The sequence below is a fragment of the Centroberyx gerrardi genome, chromosome 4, assembly GCF_048128805.1.
Source record: "Centroberyx gerrardi isolate f3 chromosome 4, fCenGer3.hap1.cur.20231027, whole genome shotgun sequence".
NCBI lineage: Eukaryota > Metazoa > Chordata > Actinopteri > Beryciformes > Berycidae > Centroberyx > Centroberyx gerrardi.
In genome coordinates, this window is record NC_136000.1 from 7,122,684 (window position 1) to 7,148,273 (window position 25,590).

At 40.5% G+C, this 25,590-nt stretch overlaps 1 protein-coding gene across 1 annotated transcript; it reads left to right on the plus strand.

Moving 5' to 3' along the window:
- Positions 1-7,061: 7,061 nt before the first annotated feature.
- Positions 7,062-22,668, plus strand: ticrr (TopBP1-interacting, checkpoint, and replication regulator). Its single transcript, XM_071911099.2, has 22 exons — positions 7,062-7,736; positions 8,247-8,490; positions 9,010-9,242; positions 9,762-9,996; positions 10,358-10,502; positions 11,214-11,341; positions 11,847-12,050; positions 12,653-12,798; positions 13,418-13,518; positions 13,792-13,885; positions 14,544-14,626; positions 14,798-15,031; positions 15,586-15,673; positions 16,012-16,084; positions 16,893-17,024; positions 17,229-17,319; positions 17,498-17,556; positions 17,979-18,262; positions 18,961-19,653; positions 19,684-21,217; positions 21,550-21,678; positions 21,947-22,668. The coding sequence occupies exons 1-22, from the start codon at positions 7,062-7,064 to the stop codon at positions 22,060-22,062; spliced, it is 5,721 nt and encodes a 1,906-aa protein (XP_071767200.2). The 3' UTR covers positions 22,063-22,668.
- Positions 22,669-25,590: the final 2,922 nt, after the last annotated feature.

Genomic DNA, 25,590 nt, shown 5'->3' on the forward strand with positions numbered 1-25,590 from the left:
GAATGGACTAGTCTATCTATTAAGTCTTTAGCCCACTCTGACCCACATCAAGGAATAGATTAATACAGTGTCTGAAGAATCTAGGACAATATTATTTTTCTCAGCAAATCAATAGCTCACTGTGTCTCTGACCTAGATAGAGGAGCCAGGGTCCAGTCTAGAGGAGTTTTGCTGTGGAAAATAGTTCTCATTATTTAACTGAATGAAAGAAATCTTCATAGAAAACTAAAATGTTGACGATTATGTCAACAACAGGCTAAAATCCTAAGGTATCTTGCGGTTAATAAAATCCTCTACCTTATTCCTTTTCATAGCAGTTCTATCTCATATGATCATTTGAGTATCACAGTAATATTGGCTCTGACTCTTACACTTACCTTGCTTGTACCACTGGTGATCTAGGAAATGAAGGAAAAGGATTCTACTGTTGCATTCATTGAAGTCGCTCTGGATAAGAGCATTATCTAAATGCCTAAAATGTAAATGTACGTATGTCAATTTTCTTCGTCCTACACTTCACACACAGAATGCTTCAGTGCAACTCAGCACACCTGTCCTTTGAAATATATCTGTCACACGTGTGTATACTATAAAATATTTCAAATGTCACTCAAGAAGCAAATATCCCACTATATCAACTGATTGGGACATTTTATATTATTTGAAACCTTTTGGAATATTTATACACATATATGGAGAAATTTTAACAACCTTACTAAACAACCATGGCAGAAATTCCATATTTTGGTCAAGATTTTTGATTACCTTCATCACTTCACAAGTAGTTTTTCCCTCAGATGTGTCGTCACATATTTTGGAAATATGTATTCACTACTAAATATACGTTATAGCAATACATTCACATATTTTCAGAATAATGTATTGTGCATAGGATGTTAGAAGGTTTACCCAGCTGACATTTAGCTAAAGCTGTGTTCATCCCAGGTCTGCAGCTTGTCATCATGGCCGGTGGCATCACTCACCACTCACTGCAATCCAAATTACAATCCTACTGGATAACCCAGACACATCTACAGCGTCAAATGACTCATGTCTTCTAAGCCACCTACTGGGTGACTATTCCGACATTATATCCACCATGTGAAAAAAATGACGCCTGCTCTTAGGAATCAGGAATTTTCAGCTTTTTGTTAAAGACTTAAAAGGAAAATACAGGTGTCATTTACAGTTATAGCCCATTTACTAGTCTAACCAGTCTACTTCTAGTTTACATTTCCTAATCTGCAATGCATGCCATATGTAATTAGATTTCAATCGTTTGCATTTCTATATATCATCCCATCCCTACTGTCCATGTTGAAACATTTTAAGTTGTCTTTTTTGTTTTATTGATTATGCACAGCGCTCCTGTTTAAAAGATAATTTGTTTTCTCATGGGATTTCCCTGTATAAATAAAGGTTTAAATAAAAACAATTTTTTTTTGAAAAATTGATAGCACAAAATCAGAAACACATTATGGTTCTTTTTAAATGATAGTGGGTAACCTAAGTCCACAGTTGACAAAATGCTAACATTTGCGCAGACTGCTTCCTCTAGAGATTCAGGTTTTAGAGATACTGAATTCTGATCTTTTTATTTAACAAAATGGATACACAGTGTGGGGTTTTGGAAATAAACTCCTCAGCTGTTGTTCCCATGTATAAGACAAGAAGAAATGAGTTCACTTGCACTTCCACGAAGAATGCAAGAGACTGGGCATTTGTCTCTGGCAGCGTGCTGCTGGCTCTGTGTCATCCTGTCTGGCAAGTCAGACTCCAGCTAATACTGCACTTAAAGCAATGATGTTGCCTCTCAAACATCCTGGTGTCCCACCTACACTATGGGTAAAAACCTTTTCCACTTCGCCAACATTAATCAAACGCCTCTAGTTTCTTTAGCTTCCCTTCATGTTTGTTGAGTCTCAGAGGTGACAGGACTTTGACTGGCTGCATTTCACCTGCCTGTCAATTTTGTGGTTTGGGTTTTCCTGCTTGTTAGCTGGCAAAATATACTGTTCATACAGTTTGTCCCACATGTGCTACAGCTTCCAGTTAACAAATAATTGCCTTTTTATGCTATTTTGCAGAAATCTGCTGCCAGGTTGTTGACAAAGATATTTCACACACCCCAGGATCATATTACCGCTATTTTAGCTCTTGTACACTGGTTGCCTGTTGATTTCAAGAGTTTACTGATTGCTGTAAAAGGCTCAGCTAGGTCTGGTTCCTACCTCTCACATGTCTGAATGGCTGAGGGCTTAACCCTTGATGAGCTGAGCACAATCTGAGATCCTCAGGCAGGGGCCTGTTGGCCATTTTGAATCTCAAGACCAAAGGTAACCAGGCACCTCGGCTTTAAAGTTACAATATATAACTTTTCATCTTGAGGCCCTCCTCCCTCTCAGTTGGTCAAATTCCCACCCCAACACTTGTCATTCATGTTGATGAGCTGTCTACCTTGAAAAGCGTCTAGCCTGACTGAGGTAACAGACATCCACAAAGCCACCACAGGTGTTGAAGAAGCAGACGGTGAACGCAGCCAAAGAAAGTAATGCCGATGTTCGCTGTGTTTTTGAACGAGTCTTGTCTGCTACATGTTTAGCTTCGCTGTTCTTTCATTCCGTACTGCTTTCCGCCATTGCTGTTGTTGTTCTGACTTTCCTGCACTTGATAGCCACATCCCAGCTCTGCAACTGGTTTATGTGTAAAAAGGTCCCAAATGTCATTGAAAAGCCAATTTCACGCAAACTGAGGGGGTGACAGACAGACACAGGATATACATAATATATCCTATTATTTATTTGTTGTTATTTTATTTTTTTTAAAAGTTGCATATGATAACTTTAACACAGCTAGGCTTTTATGAAATCAAATTTTAGGTCAATTTTCTTTGGTAAACATCTGTCATTTTTATAGCTTAGTGTACTGATTTCATTCATTATATGTTTATTGTTCGTAAATGCACTCTGTAGCTCTGTTTTGAGTTTTGAGTGCTACATAAGTAAAGCAAACGTCTCAAGATATTTGGTGAATAAACAAGCCAGCTGGGGAACTGGTCTGTAGAGTCAGAAGGATGTAGCCTATTTTTTAGGGTGAGTAAGATAGGTAAAATGTTTTCAAGATGGCACCTGATCTAATGGAAAGTCCCACATGCCCGATATAACACTACTACATTTACATCTCGGCTACCATCAAGGCCTTTCCAGTGAAGCTCTCTCATACGCAGCACGGCGTGAATCACATCTATTACAATATTTTCTTTGGAACAAGCGTCGTCTTTGCCAATTTCAAAGCATCTGCTCGAAAATTCCACCCACTGCCTGGGAAAGCATTATGCTAAGAAGTCTCTTGGTGTTATTGTGTGTATGTCTGACAACTCACAGGCGCACATCTGCCCTAATTACATGTTGATGAATCTATTGACATTTATTGTAATGGATTCAAACTGCTGTATGACGGCTACCTGCCTGGTTGGTGTCTACTTAACTATGAACTCAGTGAACTCAGCAAAATGACCTCGATAACTTGCATTCACAAGAGAGACAAGATAGTGTATATGTATATTCTATAGTGTAAAAAAAATAGTAGTCACAAAAAGGGCCACTTTACTAATGAAATGAAAAACATACGAATGAGTGAAAACATGCATTATAACCAAATCTTGAAGTGAAAAATCCATCCTGTGGTCCAAATGTGGCTTTTTGTTGTTATTGTTGTTATAAATATTTCTGATTCCAAGAGATGATAATCCACGTGAACTTTGACCCCAGAATAAGATTAGTCACTCTAGAGTGACCTGGAAATAAGCATTTTGGGAGCATGCACGTGTGCCCATTTGTGCGTGTTGTATGTGTGTGTGTGTGTGTGTGTGTGTGTGTGGGTGTGCATGCATGTGCATCCATCTGTGTGTGCATTTGTGTGTATGTGAGTGTGTGTGTGTGTGTAGTCTTAGCAGCAGCATGTTCCCTAAAACATCTGAATCCCTGACCTACATCCTGGTCTCATAACTTCAGGAGTGTCTGGTGGGACTTGGAAAGCAGAGCCTGGAACTTTTACCAGGCTTCTTTCATCTCTCTCTCTCTCTCTCTCTCTCTCTCTCTCTCTCTCTCTCTCTTTCAGTCTCTCTCTCCCTCTCTCTTCATCTCTCTCTCTCTCTCTATTTCAAAGCTGTTCTAAGCTCTTCATCCCCCTCTACTGCTGTAGAAAAGAGGTGATTATGGATGCAAAACAGAAGGTGACCCACATATCTCCTCTCCCAGTGCTCTATTTCCTTAAAGCATTCTCTTCCTGGTTAGCCCTCTGGCCCTGGGGAGAAAGAGAAGGATGCTGCACTTCCTCCTTCAATATAAATCTGACAAATTATCTGAAAAACACATAAACTGGGTCGATGCACCTGAAGATGATATCGCTTGTTTCATTGAGGATTTGGATCATAGCTGTTTCCAAGGTTTCAGCAATGACAAGTGCAATGATGTTTAGATTTTGTTGCTCCATATTCATACCGGTTATTATGTACATGAAAGATATATTTAATTAAAGAATTCAAGATTTAATATGTTCATATGTGCCATTTTATCGTTTATTGTTTTTTCATGTAATATTGTTTTATTGTTTGTAAAGTGCTAGCAATTTCCGAAAAGGGCTTTATGGATACATTTTATTCTTACAAAGTTGATTATTATATGCATTGTATACTAATACTGTCAAAGCTCTTGGCAATGGAGGCTATTTGGACTAGTGAAATGTTTGGATACAGAAACACACAAACTGAGACAAGTCTTATTCAGAAAATATGTGAAATGCATATGAAACGTGTCAACATGTTTTCTAAAAATATCATGCACAGTCCAATTTGTAGTTGAAATCCTTTTAAGTGATTGCTTAGATCAACAAGGAAATGCCACTAAAGAGAAGAAAAATATATGCATCGTTCTGGTGTGCACACAAACCCAATGAATCCTATTTTGCATAGAACCTGATGGAACAGTAGAAAACCCATGGGAAGAAATGGACCACCAGTTCAAAGGACAAATGTTCTGAACGAGAGAATTTTCCATTTTAGGCAGAGAGAGGCAGAATAAGAGAGAGGTCAGCTGATTTTGGGGAATGCCAAGCTCGCTCTCTCACTGCTTTACTTGGAATACCAGAACAAGCAAACAGTCTCAGTGGACCAACTGGATCAAAAACCCAGTGACTGAGTGTCCTTTGCCTATTTTTATTTGAAAGTATGACGCATATTACATAAGCTGATAAGCGTATAGCCAATCCAAATATACAAGGAGCCACCAAACATTCTATATATATTAGTGTTGTTGGATTAAAGGACAAAACGTTGGCCAACACCATGCCACACCACAACAACATTACCTTCTGACCTGTGCATCTTACATCATGCTTACCTTGATGCGAGCCAGTACCTCAATCTGCTGCATGGCATCTTTTTTCCAGTACTGAGATATTTCATAGTTATTTTCAATTGATTCTCTGGTGAATCTGTAGCTCAATGGCTGGAGTGGCCTATAGCACTAACACTGCTAGGGTTTGGGGTTCAATTCCCACCCATGCTAAAAGTGTATGCATACTAAAAAATCTCATTCAGGGAGCTTGAAAACATAAACCGATCGTCTTCTGTATCAACATATTCCAAAAAATGTTGAATTTCAAAAAAAGATTGAATTTTAATGTGAGAAAATATAGGCTCACTCCTGTTTAGGAGACTATAAGAATTATATGTCCAAAATGGCTGATGACACATATTTTAAGTAAGATATACAGCAGGCTAAATGCTACGATTAAAAAGATTACTTTTTTTAACCATGGCAATAAAATTGAATGCCTGATTAGTGACTCAAATCATCTGTATTCTTTGAATCTGTATTTAATCCTGTTACACATATCCTTCCTTATTAAATATCTAGTGGTATGCCTAATTTAAACCAAAAACGAATACATCTTTTAAATAATCTTTCATATAACCATTGGCTTTTATTCATTTTTTTTATATATTTTTTTTTACCGTTTTAACTCATTGTTCTTTCTGTTTTATTGATCTTTGTCGTGGTCATTTTATCTTTATGTTATTGTTTTTATTGTTTTTTTTATTATGTCACTTACTTGTTAAGTAATTCAGGATATCACCTACAAGTAGTAGTGAGGGAGAAGGAGCAGTGGCCAAGAGTTTTAGGTTAAAGCGCCGCTGGCTGGTGGTTCTGGATGCAGCAGTTTGACAGTAGATGGAGCAGTGTACCTTTGACAAAAACAACACGTCGACTTTTAAAGTAATGCAGACCAGCGGGATTTTTTTGCCATATTCATAAAACAAACTCACAAAATAGTGCCGGCGTCTTACCGTTACATGTTTACACTTGAAACTCACTGTGTGTAGCTTTAAAAAGTTAAATGCAGCTGGTGCCTGCCAATCAAAAGTCCCTAACCTATTATACATGTTGTTGTTTTAATACTTCAGAGATGATTGATGGCACATGTGCCCAATCAGAAGTTAGAAGGGAAGTTATGGCGAATCACCTGCTAGTATACGCCTTATTTTGGACCAATGTGCTTATTCGCCTTGCAGGATGCCACCAATCTCAGTAAAGGGGTGGATCCTCGTACAAGGAGCGCGAACAGTTAAGGAAAGAAGACACAAGAAAATGGCGAATAGGTTGAGTTTAGGTATTCGATAATATTGTAACGTTAAGCATAAGGGAAATATTATTCCTACCGAAATAGGCTCGTGTCTTTGCGCAGGTACCTGCTCCTTTCAAACAATGGATTGGCAACCGCTAAACAGTCATGCTAGCGTTAACTTGCAGCTAAGTTAACTTTAGCGTAGTTAGCTACGATAGCTAAGTAACGTTAAGTTAGCTAAGGTTACTGTAAATGGCGTCCCTACGGCAAGACTTGCCCAATGAACAGCCTGTCGGACGTTATAGTGGGTTAGCAAGTTTGCCATTTGTTTAGCTAATGTTAGCGGAATTGAATACACTGTGCTGAAAGCTGTCCTGTTTTTATGGCCTACTCATTGATGATAATGGATCTAGTGCCACTTTCCAAGTGACGGTATGGCTTTGCACAACTTGGTTTTTGCCGTCGATGTGGATTATGGAGATCACGATTTAAGCGATCGTGTGGATGTCAGAAATCACCGTGTAAAACGAGGAATACTACGAATTCTGCTGCATTTCGGCTACAAGTATGGATTTGGGAAGGTGCGCTGGGGTTATAAATTCTTCCAGTCCAAGACTGGCCGCAATGCTAACCGCATATCCAGGGGCTCAGACTTCAAAGAACTTCGGGACAAAACGTTTGAGGACTTTGAGATGGAATTTGAAGCCAAATTGGATGTAAAGGATAAAACGTGCCCTTCCCAGCAGAAACAGCAGCCCAATCCATCTGCCTCAGTTCAAAACGCACTCAAAGAAGCTCTTTTGGATTTCCAGTGGGACAGACCAGACATCACCTCGCCCACTAAACTGTCATTGAGACCTAGGAAGTCGAGCCGAGCTGGCAAGGCTAGTATTTCACAGGAGGATGATATTTCAGGCGATGGGGAAAATGTGTTGTTTGTTGTCTCGGAGTGTCCACATTCCAGGACACAACTTGTAAATTACCTTTCTCTTCAAAACCATGACACACACAAGGACGTGTCAGACCACATTATATCCAGAGGGCTCCACGAAATGTTGGTCCAGCAACAGGTTGTGCTGCACTGGATTGACAGTAGTTCACATCTCCAGGTGAGTACAGCATTAAGTACTGTATCAGTCAGTGGGGAATCACCACAAGCCTAACACTGGCACATTTTGGCTGTGGCTGGTAAGTTAGTCTACACTAGCATCCACTTTGGCAGGTAACCCACCATTTGGAGATTACTTTTTATTCTGAACATCAGTCTGTATGATAAATGGTCAAAGTATCCAGTGAATTTTTGAAATCCGCTAGCCACTGTAACCAGGGATCCAAAATGTTAGTTTCCTGCCCTGGTGTCAAGAGTAGCAACCAGAAAAAGACTGCAGATGTTTTAACAGTCTGACACATTATCAAAGCATCAAACAAAATTTTTCATCCACCGACCACAGTGGCTAGTTTCTAAAATTCACCCAGAACTTCCAAACAATGGTTGGTTACTTGCTGGGTGGTAGAAAAGGCAGCAGCACCTAAAACTTACTATCATTTGGTTGGTGCTGGTGTTAATCTTCCACTCTGTACACTTACTTTAATAAGTTTGATCTTTTGTCTTATTTCAGGTGATGAGATGTGAGGACCACCTCGGCTCTCAGAGGCTGTCGGCGGTCCTGGGGCAGATGGGTGGCAGAGTGGTTCCTGTGGACACTCTGTTGAACCTCTGCTGTGCTCAGAAGTCAGAGCTAGACTCTGGTCCTGGGAGAGAGGCCTTTTCCTTTGAGTCCAGCATTGGATACCTGCTGTCTTCTGAACAACTCTACCGCCTGGCTTTTCCTGTCATAGGAGGGGTTCTCCATTGGGGGCAAGGTTAGTTACATGGAAGTGAACTGTCAAACAACAAAATCCTTTGTTATTGCACAAAAAGTCATTAGCTGTTAGGATAAATGAGGTACGTACATCAAACATGTCTGAAATGGTTTTGTTGCCTGAAACTGATTGCTTGAGTCATAGTGTTCATAAAATGAAGCTAAATCGTTATGATACATCATACTGTACATCCTCATTGTGGAATGGAGTTTCTTTATTTGCTAATATTTATACGTGCCAAGATTACACACATACTCAAATCTACCGATTATGCAACTGATAAGAAAAACAACAACAACAAGGGACTTCATCTCACCTCAAAAAAATAAACAAATCAAGGTGACAAACTAGGACACAGTTGAATTGGATAACAAACTAAATGACAACAAAACTCAACAAGGTGGAAACCAGTATAACAAAAATGCAATGCATAAATGACAAGTAAGGGAGATTAAATAAACCTAACGCAGGAAATGAAACGTCATCATTCATGTGTGCTGTTATTCTTCACCCAACCAGGCAATGCCTCACAGAGCTACAGTGTCTTGGTAGAGCCGGTGTCCCGCAGACAGAGGCTTCTCCCAGAGCCGGTGGAAGTGCGTCTTAAGGGAGTGCTGCAGGGCTGGGACGCCTCATCGCTAACAGAGGCCTCCACAGAGTCATGGGTGCTGCAGTGCTCCAATAGTGGGGACCAGGGACAGGCTGCCTTCCAGCACCTCATAATGGAGCTCTCTGCTCAGGCTCTGCACATGGTGAGACATTCAGCCAAGACAGTTGTTTCTTTATGCAACAATGGTGCTTGGGGGCAGTTTATGTTTTAGTTCCACATCCGTCCCAGTTACAGCTCTATTACAGAGTACAGCGCTAAAAATGACATGACATGACATGTTCTCTCTCCACTCTCACTTTTTCTCGACTGGAAAAACGTATCGCTCTCTCCACCTACATATATACAGCACAGAGAACCCCTTTCTCTGGGGGTTAGCAAAAGTAATTCTGGGAAATGTAGGAAATTGCTGAAGTAGAAGTAGACGAGGAGGGTTGAGCGAAAGTGGGTACACCAAATATGTAAATTACAACACTTCATAACAAAATAACTGCGTTGAACATCACAAATTGATAATAACTGGTAGCCTAAGTTTGTCCAAGGGTGTATTTTTCCTTTGAACACTAATTTGACAGGGGGTAGGAGTCTGAGGTTCCTTTTTTTGTGTTTTTGTTCTGTGCATTTAAAGAACCTCCTTTTCCCCGTCTTTCGCCTGTCCCCCCAGTTTGCAGAAGTGAATGACAGCAGCCTGGTCTGCTCGGCTGTCCTCTCCCCGCTGTCGCCCTTCACGGCTCTGCTCACCGTCCTCCAGCCTGGGATCACCCAGCACAACCAGCTCCTGACCACCAACACCGTCGCCCCCGCCACAGCCGACACCTCTGCCGACCTGCCGGATGTAGTCAGCAGTGTCCTGGGAGTCGTCTATGGCATCATGGAGGAGGAGGGAGACAGCGGAGATGGTGAGGATAGAATAGTCATATTTAGGGTTCAGAAATGCTACTAAAATGTTTGTAGCTGGAATTCATCATCAAAACCTAACGTTTTTTTGTAAACAAATGGTCTGACTTGTAACTTTAAAAGTACTCAGTTTTTCATTTCTAACGGGAAGTTACTGTTTACCTGCACCCTTCTTTTTGCTCCTTTTATGTTACTGTTCCTATAATCCTTATTGAAATCTTAAATGTTAAAGGAAGTTAAAGCACTAAATCTGATAGGTGGTGGTAGCGCTGTCATGTCATAGCGAAAACTGTTTTCATTTGAATACTTGGGATATCAAATTGTTTGCTATTTATTCCTGTTTGTTTGTTTGTTATTTCTCAGCCCAGCCACAGGAGCCCCAGGTTCCTGAGTGGGCCCAGCAGGAGCTCAGCCATTGGTCGAGCCCGCTGATGACGAGCCTGACAGAGAGCTGGTTCCCTCAGTCTGACCAGTCAGGAGTCAGTTCCCATTTAATGGAGTCAATGAGGTATGGGGATTCTGACTTAAAAATTCTCCTATTGATAATTATTGTATAGCACTCAACCCAGAGTTACCAAGTGCTTTACAGGCAAAAACAACAAATAAAACCCAATAAGATGAACACAAAAACAAGGTTAAAGAGGAATCAAACCGACAGGTAACAGAATAAAATTAGTAAAAGCAATTGCTGTTAAAGTCTGTCTGCAGAAATATATTTTGAGAAGATTTAAAAGATGACTGATTTTTCTGTACCTGTTTAAACTCTTCAGGCAGGGCATTCAAAAGACTAGTTACCCGGTTGGACAGTGAATGCCCAGTCATTTTATTTATAATTTATTTATTTTGATGCAATGGATCCCTGCTCTGACATAGTAAAGAAAAATGATAGGCACCTTAAATAAGAAATGCATCCAGACATGAGGAGATAGAAGGAGCCTGAAGCAATGTTTGCTCTCTCCAGACTGGCAAGAAACATGCTGCTATTATGTCAGTTAGCTGAAATCTATGTTGTGTGTGTGTGTGTGTGTGACAGACTTTATCGATGTTAGCTTTGAATATTTGAAATCATTTGAAAAATGTTTGAAATATTTGGTGTCGGACAATGTTGGGGGCACGCTATAAGTTATGTATGAGAAAAACAAGACCTAAAACAAACTCAATCTTGGCAAAAATTGACAGTTTTAGTCCGAATATTTGACTTTGTTGTGCTGTTGCCCAGGTTGCTGCATGCAGTGCCAGAGCAGAGAGAAGAGGAGGAGCTGTCTGGTCTACAGCAGGAGCTGGTCAACGGTCTGGCTGAACTCTACCAGACCTCCCAGGGCCTTGACCAAAAGAAGGGCAAGAACCGTAAGAAGACCACATCTCAAGTTTTATCTGTTTTTCAGGGTTTTTGTGGAGGCCTGGAAATTTGTATGGAAGATTTATTTGATCATTTCCAGGTCTTAACAAGTTTGGCAATTACCTAGTATCCCATTGGGGATCAATAAAGATAATCTTTTATGAAAAAAGTTATATTCAGTCCATACACAGACTGCAGATTTTATGTAGCTGTAAACCAGCTGACATTTCATAGATTGGGATATTGCTGTGAAGAATATTTTATGCTTTTTGGCCAGATAGGTATATTGCTCAGCCAGCATCAGCATACATCATGATGTTAAAATCCAGTCAAAAATTAAGATCTTGAGTTGTGGGATGGAAAACATGTAGGAACCCTGATTTTTAAATGTATTTTGTTTATTTTAAACAGTTTGGTTATCTCCCACAATATTTCCTGTGATGTCATCTTGTCACATCCTTAATAAAGCAGCGCCTGTCTTCCTCTGTATCATTTCTCTTCTCTGGCCTGCAGGTGGCGCCCAGCGCACGCCGGTGAAGCAGAAGATGAAGACCATGAGCCGCTCCCTGCAGATGCTGAACGTGGCCCGGCTCAATGTGAAGGCCCAGAAGAACCAGGCTGAGGCCGAGCCGCCGGGTGCCGAGGGCAGGGGGCCGGACAGGCAGGGGAAGAGACGCTCGGATGACAGGAGCAAATCTGGAGGAGCGAACACTATCAGTGAGCGTCTCTCAACACTTCACAATACCACGACTGATGGTATCACACTGTTATAAGATAAGATGAAACCTTAACGATCCCTGTGGGGAAATTGGGTTTTTGCAGCATGGAAATAGGATTCAGCAAAGAAAAAATACGCAACCGACAATTTCAACACTAGAACATGTTACTACTAATCACTATACAGAACATTCCAGGGGAAACCTGGAGTATAGTACATGTCTTGATAAGTATGGAAAGTGAATTTGATAATTTCCAGGTCCTGAAAAGTTTGGGAATTGCACAAAAAAGTCTGGATAAATATGGAAAAGTTATTTAGTCATAATACACATGACTAACCATTTAATATAGCTGTAAATACACTGCTGTTTACATATGCTGTCATATTTTTTGTTGTGAAGAATAATCTTCAGCTATAATATGGCCTGGTTTAGTCAATCAAGACATAACAAGAAGTAAAATCACTTCAGAGAAATTAGACCAGAATCAAGATATGATGCAGTCAATAGCACAAGCCACCCTATGTTCAATTGCCCTATATTAAATTCTCTGTATAAGTCTAATTTAACAAAACAAGTAACATGTCTTCTTTCCATAACCAGACTTCAGGAGTGAGGCAGAGCTGCTGACCCACCTCACCTCCAGTTATGAGAAGACTTTGGCAGAGAGAGACTCGTCCCTCCGCGCCGAAGTCCAGCAACTTCTGTCTGCTGTCAAAACCTTCCTCATGGCCAAGTCAGACCTGGGGGTGAGACATGTTTTAATCTTTTTATGTATTTCAAGATTGACTTGACCTGATCCACATCTTTCCTTACAGCAAACTGATGCTGGATGTATTCATAGATTGTTGTTCTGCTCAATTAATTGTGGATAATCATATTGTATGTTGTGATTTTAGTTGTCACTATTAATTATCTAAGAATTTTGGGATATTGCATTGGATAAACATTTCATTTCAATCAGAATGGCCACTGTAGTTGAACAAAGTAAAATAATTTTGTATCACAGATCATTGAGATGAATAATTGTATCTAACAAAATAATCAAAATAGTAATTATAGCTGGAATCGTGCAGCCTAATGGGCAGATTTACAAATTAATTTGTTATGACTGACTTAGATAGTAGATTCCCTGTGAAAAGTGATGTTTTTCTCAGGCGCCTGTTAGAGCAGGAATGGATTTCTGTCCACATAACAATGAAAGTATTCTTCTACACATCCATTATTTTCAAATCAATAATGTTTATTTAAGGCGACAAGAAGTATATCTGAACAAACAATGTGTTTCACCTGCAGGCTTGGTCAGGTATGCACATTGATTACCTTACTTATCTTACTCAGCTTCATTATTAATGTTTTGTTTTGCAGGTGAAGACCTCCCTCTTTGTCCAGCAGCACCTTCTCAAATCCAGCAAATCGATCAGGCAGCTCTATGGTGCTGGTTCTGATGTTGAGAGCAAAGTCAGAGAGTGAGTGCTTTCTAACCCAGTATGTTATATTGTTTTGAGAATGAGTATTAACATATAATTCCCTGCTCATGGACAGGTCCCTTAAACCCCAGTCTGTGGTTGTACTGGCCAGATCCCAGGTGTGAAATGTGTGTTAACTGTTAACAGTGTTTGTAGCTGGGCATTACTGATAAACGGCATGTGTGGCCAGTCAACGTTCTCTGGATAAATCAAGGTTAAAAAATAATTCTGTGCTGAAGCTTTCAGTAACCCAGGTTTTGTCCTTTGTCCTAGGTGCCAGCTCCAGGCGTTGCTGAGGTTGGAGATGTGCAAACTCCTCCCCTCGGAGCAGTCTGACTCGCTGGATGCTGATCAGATGGTAGAGGAGGTAGGACACTCGCTCAATAACAAGAATCAACAACAACATGGTTTTTTGTATTGGCGCTGGCCAATACAAAAAAGCAGAAAAAAAACAAAAAATAGCAGGTAGATTCCAAAATTCACTAGGCGCTTTCACTCTTTTGTAAGCCACACTAATTTTTGGAATAGATAGGAATCTGAAATATATCTGAAATAATGTCTGATTTCCCACTAAAGAGGCAGTAGCCAAATTACCAGTATTTGGCTGGTTGCTATTGTTAATTTTCTTTGACTGATACTGGTACCCATTTTAAAACTGTACTTTTTTGGTGATGCCTTTCTTTTTTTTAAGCAATTTTAAGTACGATTTCATCATGCAGTGGAGAAAATTATTTCTGTGACACATTTAAACATGACGTTTTGTTTTTCTAAATGGAATAAGACCGTGTTCAGTGGATTCCCCAGTAAAATCACCACAAACTAATAGAACATTTTAGATCTCATTGATAGAATCAAACATTTAATCAGCCTTCTTTACATTTTGAAACATTTTCATCCATCATTGGAAGTGCTAGGTATTGTTTTCCGTATCCAACCTTACTAATAGCTGTTTGAAGCCACAACCATGATAACTACAGTGTTCTGCATACATAAACAGTTAAATTTAAACTTCCCCTGTTTCTCAGGTGGCTGACATGTTCAGGATTATCTCCCTAACCAAAGACCCAGTTTTCCTTGCAAAATTCATGCAAGATGAGATCCTCCCAGGGTGAGTGTGTTTTACTTCATGCAGGCATGTGATCTTTCAAGGTGTTTTGTTTTTCCTAGGAGTTTTTGGACACAGAGATCAGATTTATTTCTAATGGGAGGGTATTCCCTGCTTTTTATATTTATGATCATGTTCTTAGGATCTAACACTAGCCTTTCTGTGTCGTGGCAGGTTCCTGACAGCCATCCCAAGGGTGCTGGCAGACGTTTACCACAGTCTGGGCACCCAGCTCCCTGAGGCCCTGGTGGCCGTTCTGCCCGCTGACTTCTTCAGTGACGAGTCTGTTGCCAAGGACAGCGTTTCTCCTTCGGCCTCCTCACCTCCCCTCTCCAATGCTCACAGCCTGGCTTCAGACAGCGGGGATCGTCTGCAGGACCTGCGAAACCGCTCTGCCAGCAAAAGGAGGTGAGGAGGGCTTTGGGTTGTCTAGAAAGACACGTTACAGGGTTCCTACAGTTATGGAAAACCTTAAACTGTCGGGAATGTAAACATTTTAGCGAATGAAGAATTAAGAGAATGTTGCACATGTCACAAGTTTTGGAAATATAGAAATCTGTGCATAATCCATTTTGTCAACCATTCAAGTGTTGTAAATCCAATCTGATCCAGTTTGAGAATCCAGTCTGATCAATCTACGTTCCTTTGACAGAACAATATCCAATAATCAATTTCTTAACATTTTAGGTCCCAAGTGACAGCTGTAGTTAGCCTAAACTAGACTTTTTGTATAGTTGTATAGACCTAGACACTACCTATACAGCAAAAAAAATTGACATTTGAACATAGATGCTCATAGATGGTCCTTGAATGTATGCTTTGTCTTTAAACAACCATGGAGTTTGATGAGGCATAATATGATTAAGCCCTGATATCAATTGTGCTAAAATTTTATGTTAGTTATTTTGTAAGGTACATGCCCAGGGTTTTCTTAAATGTTTATTCTTTTGTTTATGTTTTAGGAGTGGGATGCTGACTCGTCATCGCAGTATGACTGAATCATCACAGAGTCTACGCCAAATAGAGATGCCTAAAAAGACTACAAGAGCTGTAAGCTGACAAAAGCAGATATTTAATCAATGCTGATATTCATCCATTTATATTGTTTTATAACTAGACCTGGATCAACTAGTATTTGCTAAATAATAATGTGTTGCTTTTAACCTAGGTAGAGTCAGCCACAGAAAAGTAAATTGACTTTCAAATAACTTTTCTGTGATTGTCTAGATTCTCTAACACTTACTGTATTGTCCTATGTGACAAAACCCACCCATCTGGGACCTAAGAAGGCTAACACAAACCATGAAAAGTATTTGCAAATACTACCTAACTCAGGTCTCAGCCTTAATTTGAGCAGCGCCTTAGATGAGTTCTTGTGTTCTCAACAGACCAAACCGAAGGTCTGTGTCGCTTTGGAGAAACCAGTTGCAGAGCCGCCACCTCAGAAGCAAGCAACACAAGGTACATGCTGATTCACATCTAATTTATTCTGTATGTCCACAATGAAATGATCAATGATTGTAATTCAGGAAGGGCTGGATATTGCTTGACACTTTTCTATATCAGTTCCAATACTTGGAATTAGGGCTGAACAATTAATCAAAATTTTATCGAAATCACAATATGGCCTACTGCAATTTTCAAATCGCAGGAGGCGCAGTATTTGGTGATAAGGTGAAATGTGTGTCAAAATACCATTTTGAAATTAAATATTGTTGTGCTGCAGAGATGTCCTGGCCTACACATCATATTCTACAGACTTAAGAAAACATCTTTGTTTGGTACAGATCCCCGCAAAAATCACACCATAATCATTTTAATACGTTTTTCAATGAAAATGAGAATAATGATGTAAAAATGATCATTCCCTCTAATATCGCAAATCATATCGCAATTGCAATATCAGTCAAAATAATCGCAATTAGATATTTTTTCAAAATCGTTCAGCCCTACTTGGAATGCAATACCAATTCTGATACCTTACCTTTTTCAATACCTTTCTTGTTGATTGGAAACACCTTTCACTGCAATTGAGTAAACTAAGTGTGAAGTGAAAATGTGATGTACTTTTCTAAATAGGATCACATCATATTCAGTTAATCTTCTCAATAAAAATCCTATTATGCTAATAAAATCTAATTCTGATTATATGTCATTTTGAAGATTTTGACACCTCAAAATTAATTTGGATACCGAAAATCGGTGCAGTTGCAGTAGGTATAATCTTTTGGATATCGGAGTCCTAAATACATGGTCTTAATGTCCCCAGAAGTGACCAAGGTGAGGAGAAACCTGTTCAACCAGGAGCTTGTTTCCCCCTCAAAGAAAGCCAAGCTGCCACGGAGCCAGTCTGTGTCCGCCGTGGAAAGACTGAAACGCAAGCGATGTCAGGAGTCAGAAGGTAGAGATTCAGCATTACAGGTTAATTTAGAGAAATGGTAAATGAAGGGATGAAAGCTAACTTTTTATCTACAGGAGATGCCAAATCTAAAACTTTACCTGCCACTTGTGCTATTTTACCAGCCAACTAGGTATTCTGTGTACTGCTCGATTGTTGTGGTTGTTTTAAGCAATTCATCTCTAAAAGGAAATCCTTCCTTTTCAGAGAGACACAAACTCCTAACAAATAAAGTGTCTGAGACGCCCCTCCACAAGCAAGTGTCCAGTCGTCTCCTATATAGGCAGAGAATGGGAAGGTATGTTTCACTTAATAATTTGCCAAATTGAGATTTATACAGGGAGAATATTGTAAAAGGCTACATTTTTCACTTCCTCAGTTCAAGATAAGATATGTTTGACCCAAAAATCATCAGCAGTAGCTGACAACTTTAAATAAAAAATGTTTACTCCAATGTTTTGACATTTCTTTTTCAGGAGATCTGCCCCAACTGAGGACAGCATTGTGGAGGAATCACCGGTGAAACCTGCAGATGGTATTTGGCTGATGTCACAATTTTTATAAGCTTTTCCCTACACAAAATATATCTACACAAATGTAACAATTGCTTAAATATTATAGATTAGCCTTGTATTTGATTACATGCAACAAAAGTAGATGTGTCGCCTTGTGAAATGTAGACAAGAACTGGACACATTAGACACCACTGGAGACATCCTAGGTGTTTTATTAGCAACTTTTTAACTATCACTTTTTGAAAAATAATCAAGATGTTGCCCTCCAGTGCAAGCACAACAGATATCCTGTTTTTTCTTTCACAAAGCGGTGGTGATTTTTTTTTTTTACAATTTGACAGCATGGTAGTGCCACCCATATCTTCATTAATAACCTTTATAAATGCATTGAAATGTATGCCGGTGATGCATTGTCTTTTGTTGTGCATTGCTTTTGTAACAGACCTAAGAAGGAGCCCAAGGATAAAGAAGTTTGCTAGAAGACATTCAACCACCTTCTACCCAAGCTCACAACCTCGCTCCCGCAACTTGGACAAGGCCCTCTCTGCATCCCAGCTTCCTCTCAGCGACAGCAAAATCAGCGGGGTTAATCTAAAAACAGTCCGGTCTCCTATGCGTCTTCTCTTTGGAGCTGCTCAGTCCCCCAGTCGTCCTTCCACCTCCTTCGGGTCTTATGTAACCAGGGCCAGCAGGAGACGGCTGTCCACAGAGTCTGATGTCTTTGAGGTGAATTCTCCAAAGAATTTGTTGATTCATTAATGGGGAATACATTAGTAGCCATAGCACTAGCACCTAAAGGCTTTTAACTTTTGCAGATAAAGAGTGCTTTTGCTCTTTTCTTTAAACAAACTCTACCCTTGACTCCTGTGAGCACCTTGTTTCACAAGCAGTTTCTTGTTTAATACAGTGGTTTGTTTTGGTAGTTGAGATTCTGATAGCACATGCTATTGCAGGTTAAGAGGCTAACATTTCCATAAAAACAAACAAATACAGAATTGCACATGACTAAAGCATCTTCCAAATATTTTCACGATTTTCCTATAAATGACTTGGAAATGTTTTCAGATAAATGTTTTGTAGCACTATACTATATATACTATAGCACTTTACTAACAAATATTACCAAATTTTGCTCTAAATATGCTGTGAAAAAGTACTTTTTATGCATACTGAAGGAACTCTCACTTCATGATGAATCTGACCTCTTAAAATTCTTAACTATTTCTTTAAGTGAGTTGAGAGATGATACCAGATTGCATCCTTGTTTTATACTCCAATAACTATTTTAAAAATTGCTTGCAATAAAGGTACTCATTGGAGATGACAGTAAAGTCTAAAATTGTGCATTCATTTGTCAAATTCGGTTGGTCAATTTAACGACAGCTTGATTATTTTACCAACCTTTTTCTCTGTTTTCTTTTTAGAGTCCAAATAAAACGCCAATAAAGTCACCTGGTAAATATGGGAGGGCCACTACTGGGAACAGGACACCCAGGACCCCTCGGACCCCAAGAACACCCAAGACCCCACCGGCATCCAGTAGGCGGGTGCTCTCTGTCCCTGAAAGCCCTGTGGCAGGCAGCTCTCGTGAGTCTGGTATGGCACTCAGGGGCAGCCCCTTCAGATCTCCGGCCAGAAGGACCCTTATAGTAGAGACGCCTACTAAGGAAAGCCCTGTGAAGAGCCCGCTGAAGGGTATTCTCAGGACCCCGGTCAAGGCCTCGCTGGATTGCAAGTCCCCTTCTGGATTACACCTACTCAAGAGCCCAAGTTCCAGGACTCCCCGGAAGAGTGTCACATGGTCGCCGTCGCCACGAAAATGTAGACTGGCAGAGAACAATGCAACTTTTAAGGTGCCAGAGTCACCTCGCAATGCAACCAAAAGCTCTCAGAGATTATTGAGAACACCCACCAAGTTTAGCAGTCCTGTCAAAAGTCCCACCATGAAAACCAACATTTTCAAGACCCCGGAAAAGATATCTCAGAGAGGACATAGCTTTTCTCCTAAAGTGCTATCAAAGGTTTCTGAAAGCTTATGTGGTGGTATGTCGACACAGGAGGAAAATCAGAGGTCCTCTGAAAGGCTTCATAACAAGATGAACACACCTGTAAAGGATGTAAAAGCTGACACTGTTGTTAGTCCCCAGGAAACTCCTCCGCAATCCACACCACCTCAAGACCATAACTTCCCACCGAGACCCAACACCCTAACTCCAACCAGCCCTGGTCCTATTCACCAAATGATTACTCGCTCTGGAAGAACTCCAATTAAAAGCTTAAATGTCATGTCTCCATGTAAGCCAGTATTCACGCCAGAAAGAGGTATTTCAGAAAGATCAGATACTTCCCCAAAGTTTCCAGGAAAACCCCTGACAAGAACTAGGTCTGGCCAAGGTGCTACAAGTAGGACCAGACATAACTTAAGGTCCCAGTCTAGTGAGAGTCTGCCTTCCAAACCAAACACAGAATCTAGCTGTACTGAGACCTGTGACCCTGTGGAAAAGAAGAACATGCAGTCAGAAATGCAAGAGAAAAAGCCACAGGCTGAACCTTCCCAAACCTCTGAAACTGAGTCAAGTTCCCAGACAGATTCACAGCAATTTGACTCTTCACATTTTAGCTCTGCCACCACAGAGGATGACAGCATGGACATTGTTGATGCTGCTGTTGTCAAGACCCAACTTAGTGGAGGTCTCAAGATGAACATCAGCTTTTCCAGGAAGCCTTCAAAGTCCAGCGAAGACTTTCAGTTTAATGAAGCCTCTCCCAAACCGCCTCTGCCACCCCAAGTCACACCTGGCCGAAGCTATGGCTTTCGGAAGACTCCTGACCGCCAACAAAGGGAGGCTGCCGCTCGTTTGGGGTACTCTACTGATCCCCCTCGATTTTCAACCCCCAGAAGTTCTGCAACACCTAGTCGACGAAGAGACTTGGGTACTCCAAACCCTCTGACTTACCAAGTAGAATTAGAGATGCAAACATCGGGACTTCCGAAACTCAAATTCAGACGCACAGACTCTTTTAATGCTGGTGATTTGGCCACTGATGGTCCTCGATCTGGAGGTCAGAGCCCATCAGTGGGTGTGAAATTCTCACAGCTGGAAAGCCCCTTGGCTTTGTGCTCTAAACACAGAGATCCTGGATGTGTCTCGCCATCTGTCTGCACTCATGTCACCCCAGCCAAGAGCACACCTGGCAAAGGCGTTCAAACTTACATCTGCCAATCCTACACCCCTACGCACCATCCTGCGGGAACCATGTCCCCAATGGGAATGGCAGAGATCATCCCCTTGACCCCTTCACCTCAGAGTGTAGGCAAGGCAACCCCAGACAACCTCAACAGGTGGCCTCGGAAGAAGAGAGCCCAGATTGGGGTGGTGGGAGGCAAGGATCGTGGCCTGAAGGGGGAGCCGCTGCTGGAGGAGCTACTGGAGGAAGCTGAGCTTGGGGTTAGCAGGTTGCAAGACAGTGAGGACACTGACGACCCCTCAACCAACAAAGCTGCACCACTGGCTCTGACCTCCAAGCGGTCACCTTGTATAGGAGCAGATGCATCGCCTCTCTCCCCACTGGGAGACTTGGACTGGATGGAGAAGCTGGCTCAGCAGGCTGACGGGGCTGATCCTCAGAAAGGTGAAGATGAGATGATCTGGACTGCTGGAAATGGAGATGTCAAGTCAAGTAAGCTGTGATAGAACAAAGAATATTTACAGTTTCATTCCAAAATGAGAGATCTGTAATATTTGAAACATTTTTCTTCTGAAGCAGATATAGTTTTGTATAGGGTTGACCTGGTTTCACCAGAGTGATACGGTGTCAGAGCTGCAGATTTCTGCACACTGACTGAACCGGCATTTGTCATTATAAGATGATCTGGCCTATATCAAATGGGTTTTAACTTTTTTTTACACCAGCCCAACCCTAGTGTTGTAGAATGAACCTTTCATTTTTAAATTCATCCTGTGTGGTTGTGTTACAGTAATTTAATCATGTCTGTCTTTATGTTTTGACAGTAGTGACTCCTCCCAGCTCTAAGGTGAGGAAGTCGGTGACAGCGAGTGGGATTCTGGCCCTCACTCAGTCCCCCTTGTTGTTTAAGGGCAAAACAGGCTCCACTACTAAGAGAACTCCACGCTTTAAAGGTAAGATGTGCAGTGCTTGTTTTTTGCAACTATGTTTTTATACTGCCAATCAGTTAACGTTTTTATCTACCAGGGCTGGAAACTAACTTCTTTGTCTAGTGGCTACAGTTGCTGGTGGATGCCAAAACTTGCCAGCCACCATGCCAACCTGCCAAAGTGGCTGATGTATAAAGAAAACCTTTCACCAGACAGTCTAAATCTACCAGCTGGTGACTATTTCCCATTCTGGAAGTTAACTAACGTTCCACTAAATCTCTGAATGTTCTAGACGAGGCTGCATCTGAGAGGAGGATGGGGTTTGAGGTGGAGCTTTCTCCCTTCAGCCAGCCTTCCAGACGCTCGACCACAGGGAAGACCTACAGCAGGAAGAGACTGCTAGACTGACCCACAACGCCCTCCGGCAAGCACTGCGACAAACTGCCCCATTTTGTGTTTCACTGTGAAGTCATGAGCCTGTCTGAGCCACACTTTGTCAGGTGTTCTTTTGATGGCTGGCCTGAAAGATGGCTTTCAAGCACCGCTTCAAAAGCTGTTCAGATGAATGTCCCTTTCAGTCTCCTCCACCAACACGTTTGGCCCCCGAAAACGTTTTCTGTTCTGCCCAGTGGCTTAATGGCTGTTGTAATCTGGACATTTTAGTAGTTTTATATGATTATAGGTAGGCTCAACGCTAAGGTTTAAATTCCCGAAGAGCTGAGCTGTTCTGTTCAGATATTTAAAATTGCCATTACTATTAATTCAAACCATTATTTCCCATTGATTAATTTATCTTAAAAAATTATGTAGTAATTTCCTGCCTGGGTCTTTTCGGAGCTAAAAACTTGGAAAATGGTCATGTTAAATGCCATCCCTCACTTGTTCTTCAAAATTGTAATCAGCCACTTTGCAATCAAGTCAGTCTAAATTTGTTGCGATAAAGACTATTCATGTTTATTTATTAGTTTGTTTACATGTTCCCTCTGTCACAAAATTGTTTTTAAGTAAAAGGGAAGGCCTGATAATGGACTTCTAATGTAAATATGTTATATGTTGTCAAAGTCATTTGTAAATAAAACCAATTTTCCTAATTAACTTATTGCAGACTTTTTTTTTTCCAGATACCCCACACTATATTTATTTTCTTCATTTTTCCCTTTGTTCTCAAGTCTTGGCAAAGCAGGACTACCGGTATACAGTAAAGCAAACTGTTTTGAAGTAATGAGTTTTTTTCCTTCTCTTTGAGAATGACTTCATTTATATACTTCCAGTTTATCCGCTGCCACCTGATAAAAGGAAACCTGATAGTTCCACCCTCTAATCACCCACCTGTCCAAAGGTCAGTGCTGTAAAAGTTAAGTGCCCCTCATGTGATTTCAGTAGGTGCATTTATGAGTGTTGGGCACAGGAAATCACATTTAAATAGCTTCTAATAACCCAAGAGTTTTATTATACTTGGTTATGATCTACTGATGAATTTGATTATTTCTTTTTCCTTGGAATTGCTGGTTGTCCTGTGTGTGTGTGTGTGTGCCTTGGAAATCAGTGTTGAGTATTAGTCATGAGGTAGGCTTGGTGACGGGCACCCACAGTCTGTGCTGCCAAGAAAGATAAGGCGACACGCCTCTAGGTCTGCCAGCCTGGGCAAAACCACAGAGGGCAAGTGACCTGCAGCAGGTAAGCCTTAAAGCATTGTTCCCACATCAACAATATGCATAATAACAAATATGACTTATCACACAGCTTTCTTTTCCAGAAAGACCCTGGTGATGTTCATTTCACTTTTTTCCCCTTGCAATTTATTACAATAGCACTTTTTTGGTGCAACAAATGGGCTCATACCTTTTTGTGGTTTATATGTGTTTGTTGCAGACTAATTCCAGTTCCTGCAGCAAGGCTATGTGAACTTTGATCTGAGTACTGCATGCCTACAATTTCCTCTTTGATTCACAGATTACTGAATTATCCCCCATAAGGAGCTCAAGGCCTTTATATGAAACCGTGTTGCCAATGTTTCAACACTAGAGATTGAAGGCCACACTATGAAATGGTGACTTTGAGTAGGTTAACCTCTGTGTGTGTGGGCCTGAACAGCGACAGAGAGCAGATGTCTTTATTAATTCTATTGTAACTCCTATTGTGAAATCAAAAATAATCTACGTAGATTAACTGATTTGCTACTCATTTTGTAAGGCACATATAGTAAGTAAGTACATTTTTATTTATATAGCACTTTTCAAAACCGTAGTTACAAAGTGCTGTACAGGAGAGAAAGAATAATAAATAAGAAAAATAAAAAGAGTAAAATATACACCAATGTCTATATGTATACATGCACATATACAAAAGTACATACAAATACATACATGTACATCATACATGCAGTACATACACAGATATATATACATGCATACATACATACGCGCATATAAACGTATCCATACAAACATACCTATACACAAATATGTATATGTACACATACACATACTGTACATACACATAGAAACACACATACTGTATATGCCCACATACACATGTACGGTGTACATATACACATATGCACATTCATATACACAAAAATGCACATCTGTATGTACACGCAAATACATAGGAGCAAACCAATGAATGCAGTTGTATAGCAGTAACAACAGTACAATCACACAACAGTCCACATTATTCAATAAAAGGCCACAGCAAAAAGATGAGTTTTTAGACGCCGTTTGAAACTTTCTACTGAGGTAGCATTTCGTACTGAAATGGGGAGCTTGTTCCAGAGTTTAGGGGCCACAACAGAAAATGCACAGTCACCTATTATGTATTAATAATAATAATACATAATATATAAATAATATAATATATAAATACCAATTACATCACATGAAAGGTCAAATGGTCTGTTTTTCTATGTAGAAAGATGACAAACTGAACTCCAGAGTATTCATTTTTCTGTTTTGAGATTATGCTTACTGTAGCCTAATGCATATGGTGACTTTGTATTATAAAGATTCATATCAGAAAAAAAGTTGGGTACACTAAATTTTACAAATACAGAAGTGAGATCAGATTACTACCAGGTTTGCAGGATAGTGTTACCCAGTTGGTTTAAGCTGACATAAATCTTTGCCATAAATTCACAGTATAGTAAGTCGTATCAGACTGATGTAGGTTCTATGAAGATAGTTTTTATGTTGGTTGTTTGCCTTACAATGATCACTGACAGACTGACTGGAGATCTCAGTTCAGCCACTTTTTTACCACTACACATTACACTGCCTCCAATCCAGTACAGTCAGAGATGATTAAAAGTGTCTGGCAGTCGGTTCATCAGTGATGCAGAGCAGTGACGATGTTGCAGCAGGTTGGGACGGGTCATGAATGAATGAGGAAACCTTTTATTATTGTTATCATTATTATTATTGGCACAGAACACAAAGGATACTTGTCCTAGTCTGTTTAAAGCATTGTTGCTGCTATGGAGTAACCCATGGGCTAGTGATGTGTGTAAAATATTACGGCTGGAATGATGACTTGAGTGCATCTCCTAACTCGCTACTGAACTTACTGATCATTCACACAATCCAAACTAATAAGGAGGAACAATACACCAGCCTGCAGTTTGCCGCAGGTGGACCTGATTGACAACGGGGCTCCGCCTACCCAAACAGGAAGTCAGGTAGGCAAGTGCTGGAGGATTTTCCACTATGTGAAAGTGCTGTAGCCCTGATCACTTTCGCCCTTCAGTATTCACACCACGCAGCCATGGTCCTCTCTATCAGTGTCAAGCCAGCTAGAATAAAACAATACCACTTCCTGTAAAATAACTTTCAAAATAAAACTTATTGATGAATGTGGCGCATCCTTTTTGCATTATGCAGTACCACCGTGAAAATAATTAATATATTTAACGGAATCCATTGTAAATCTAGTGTGTATTGG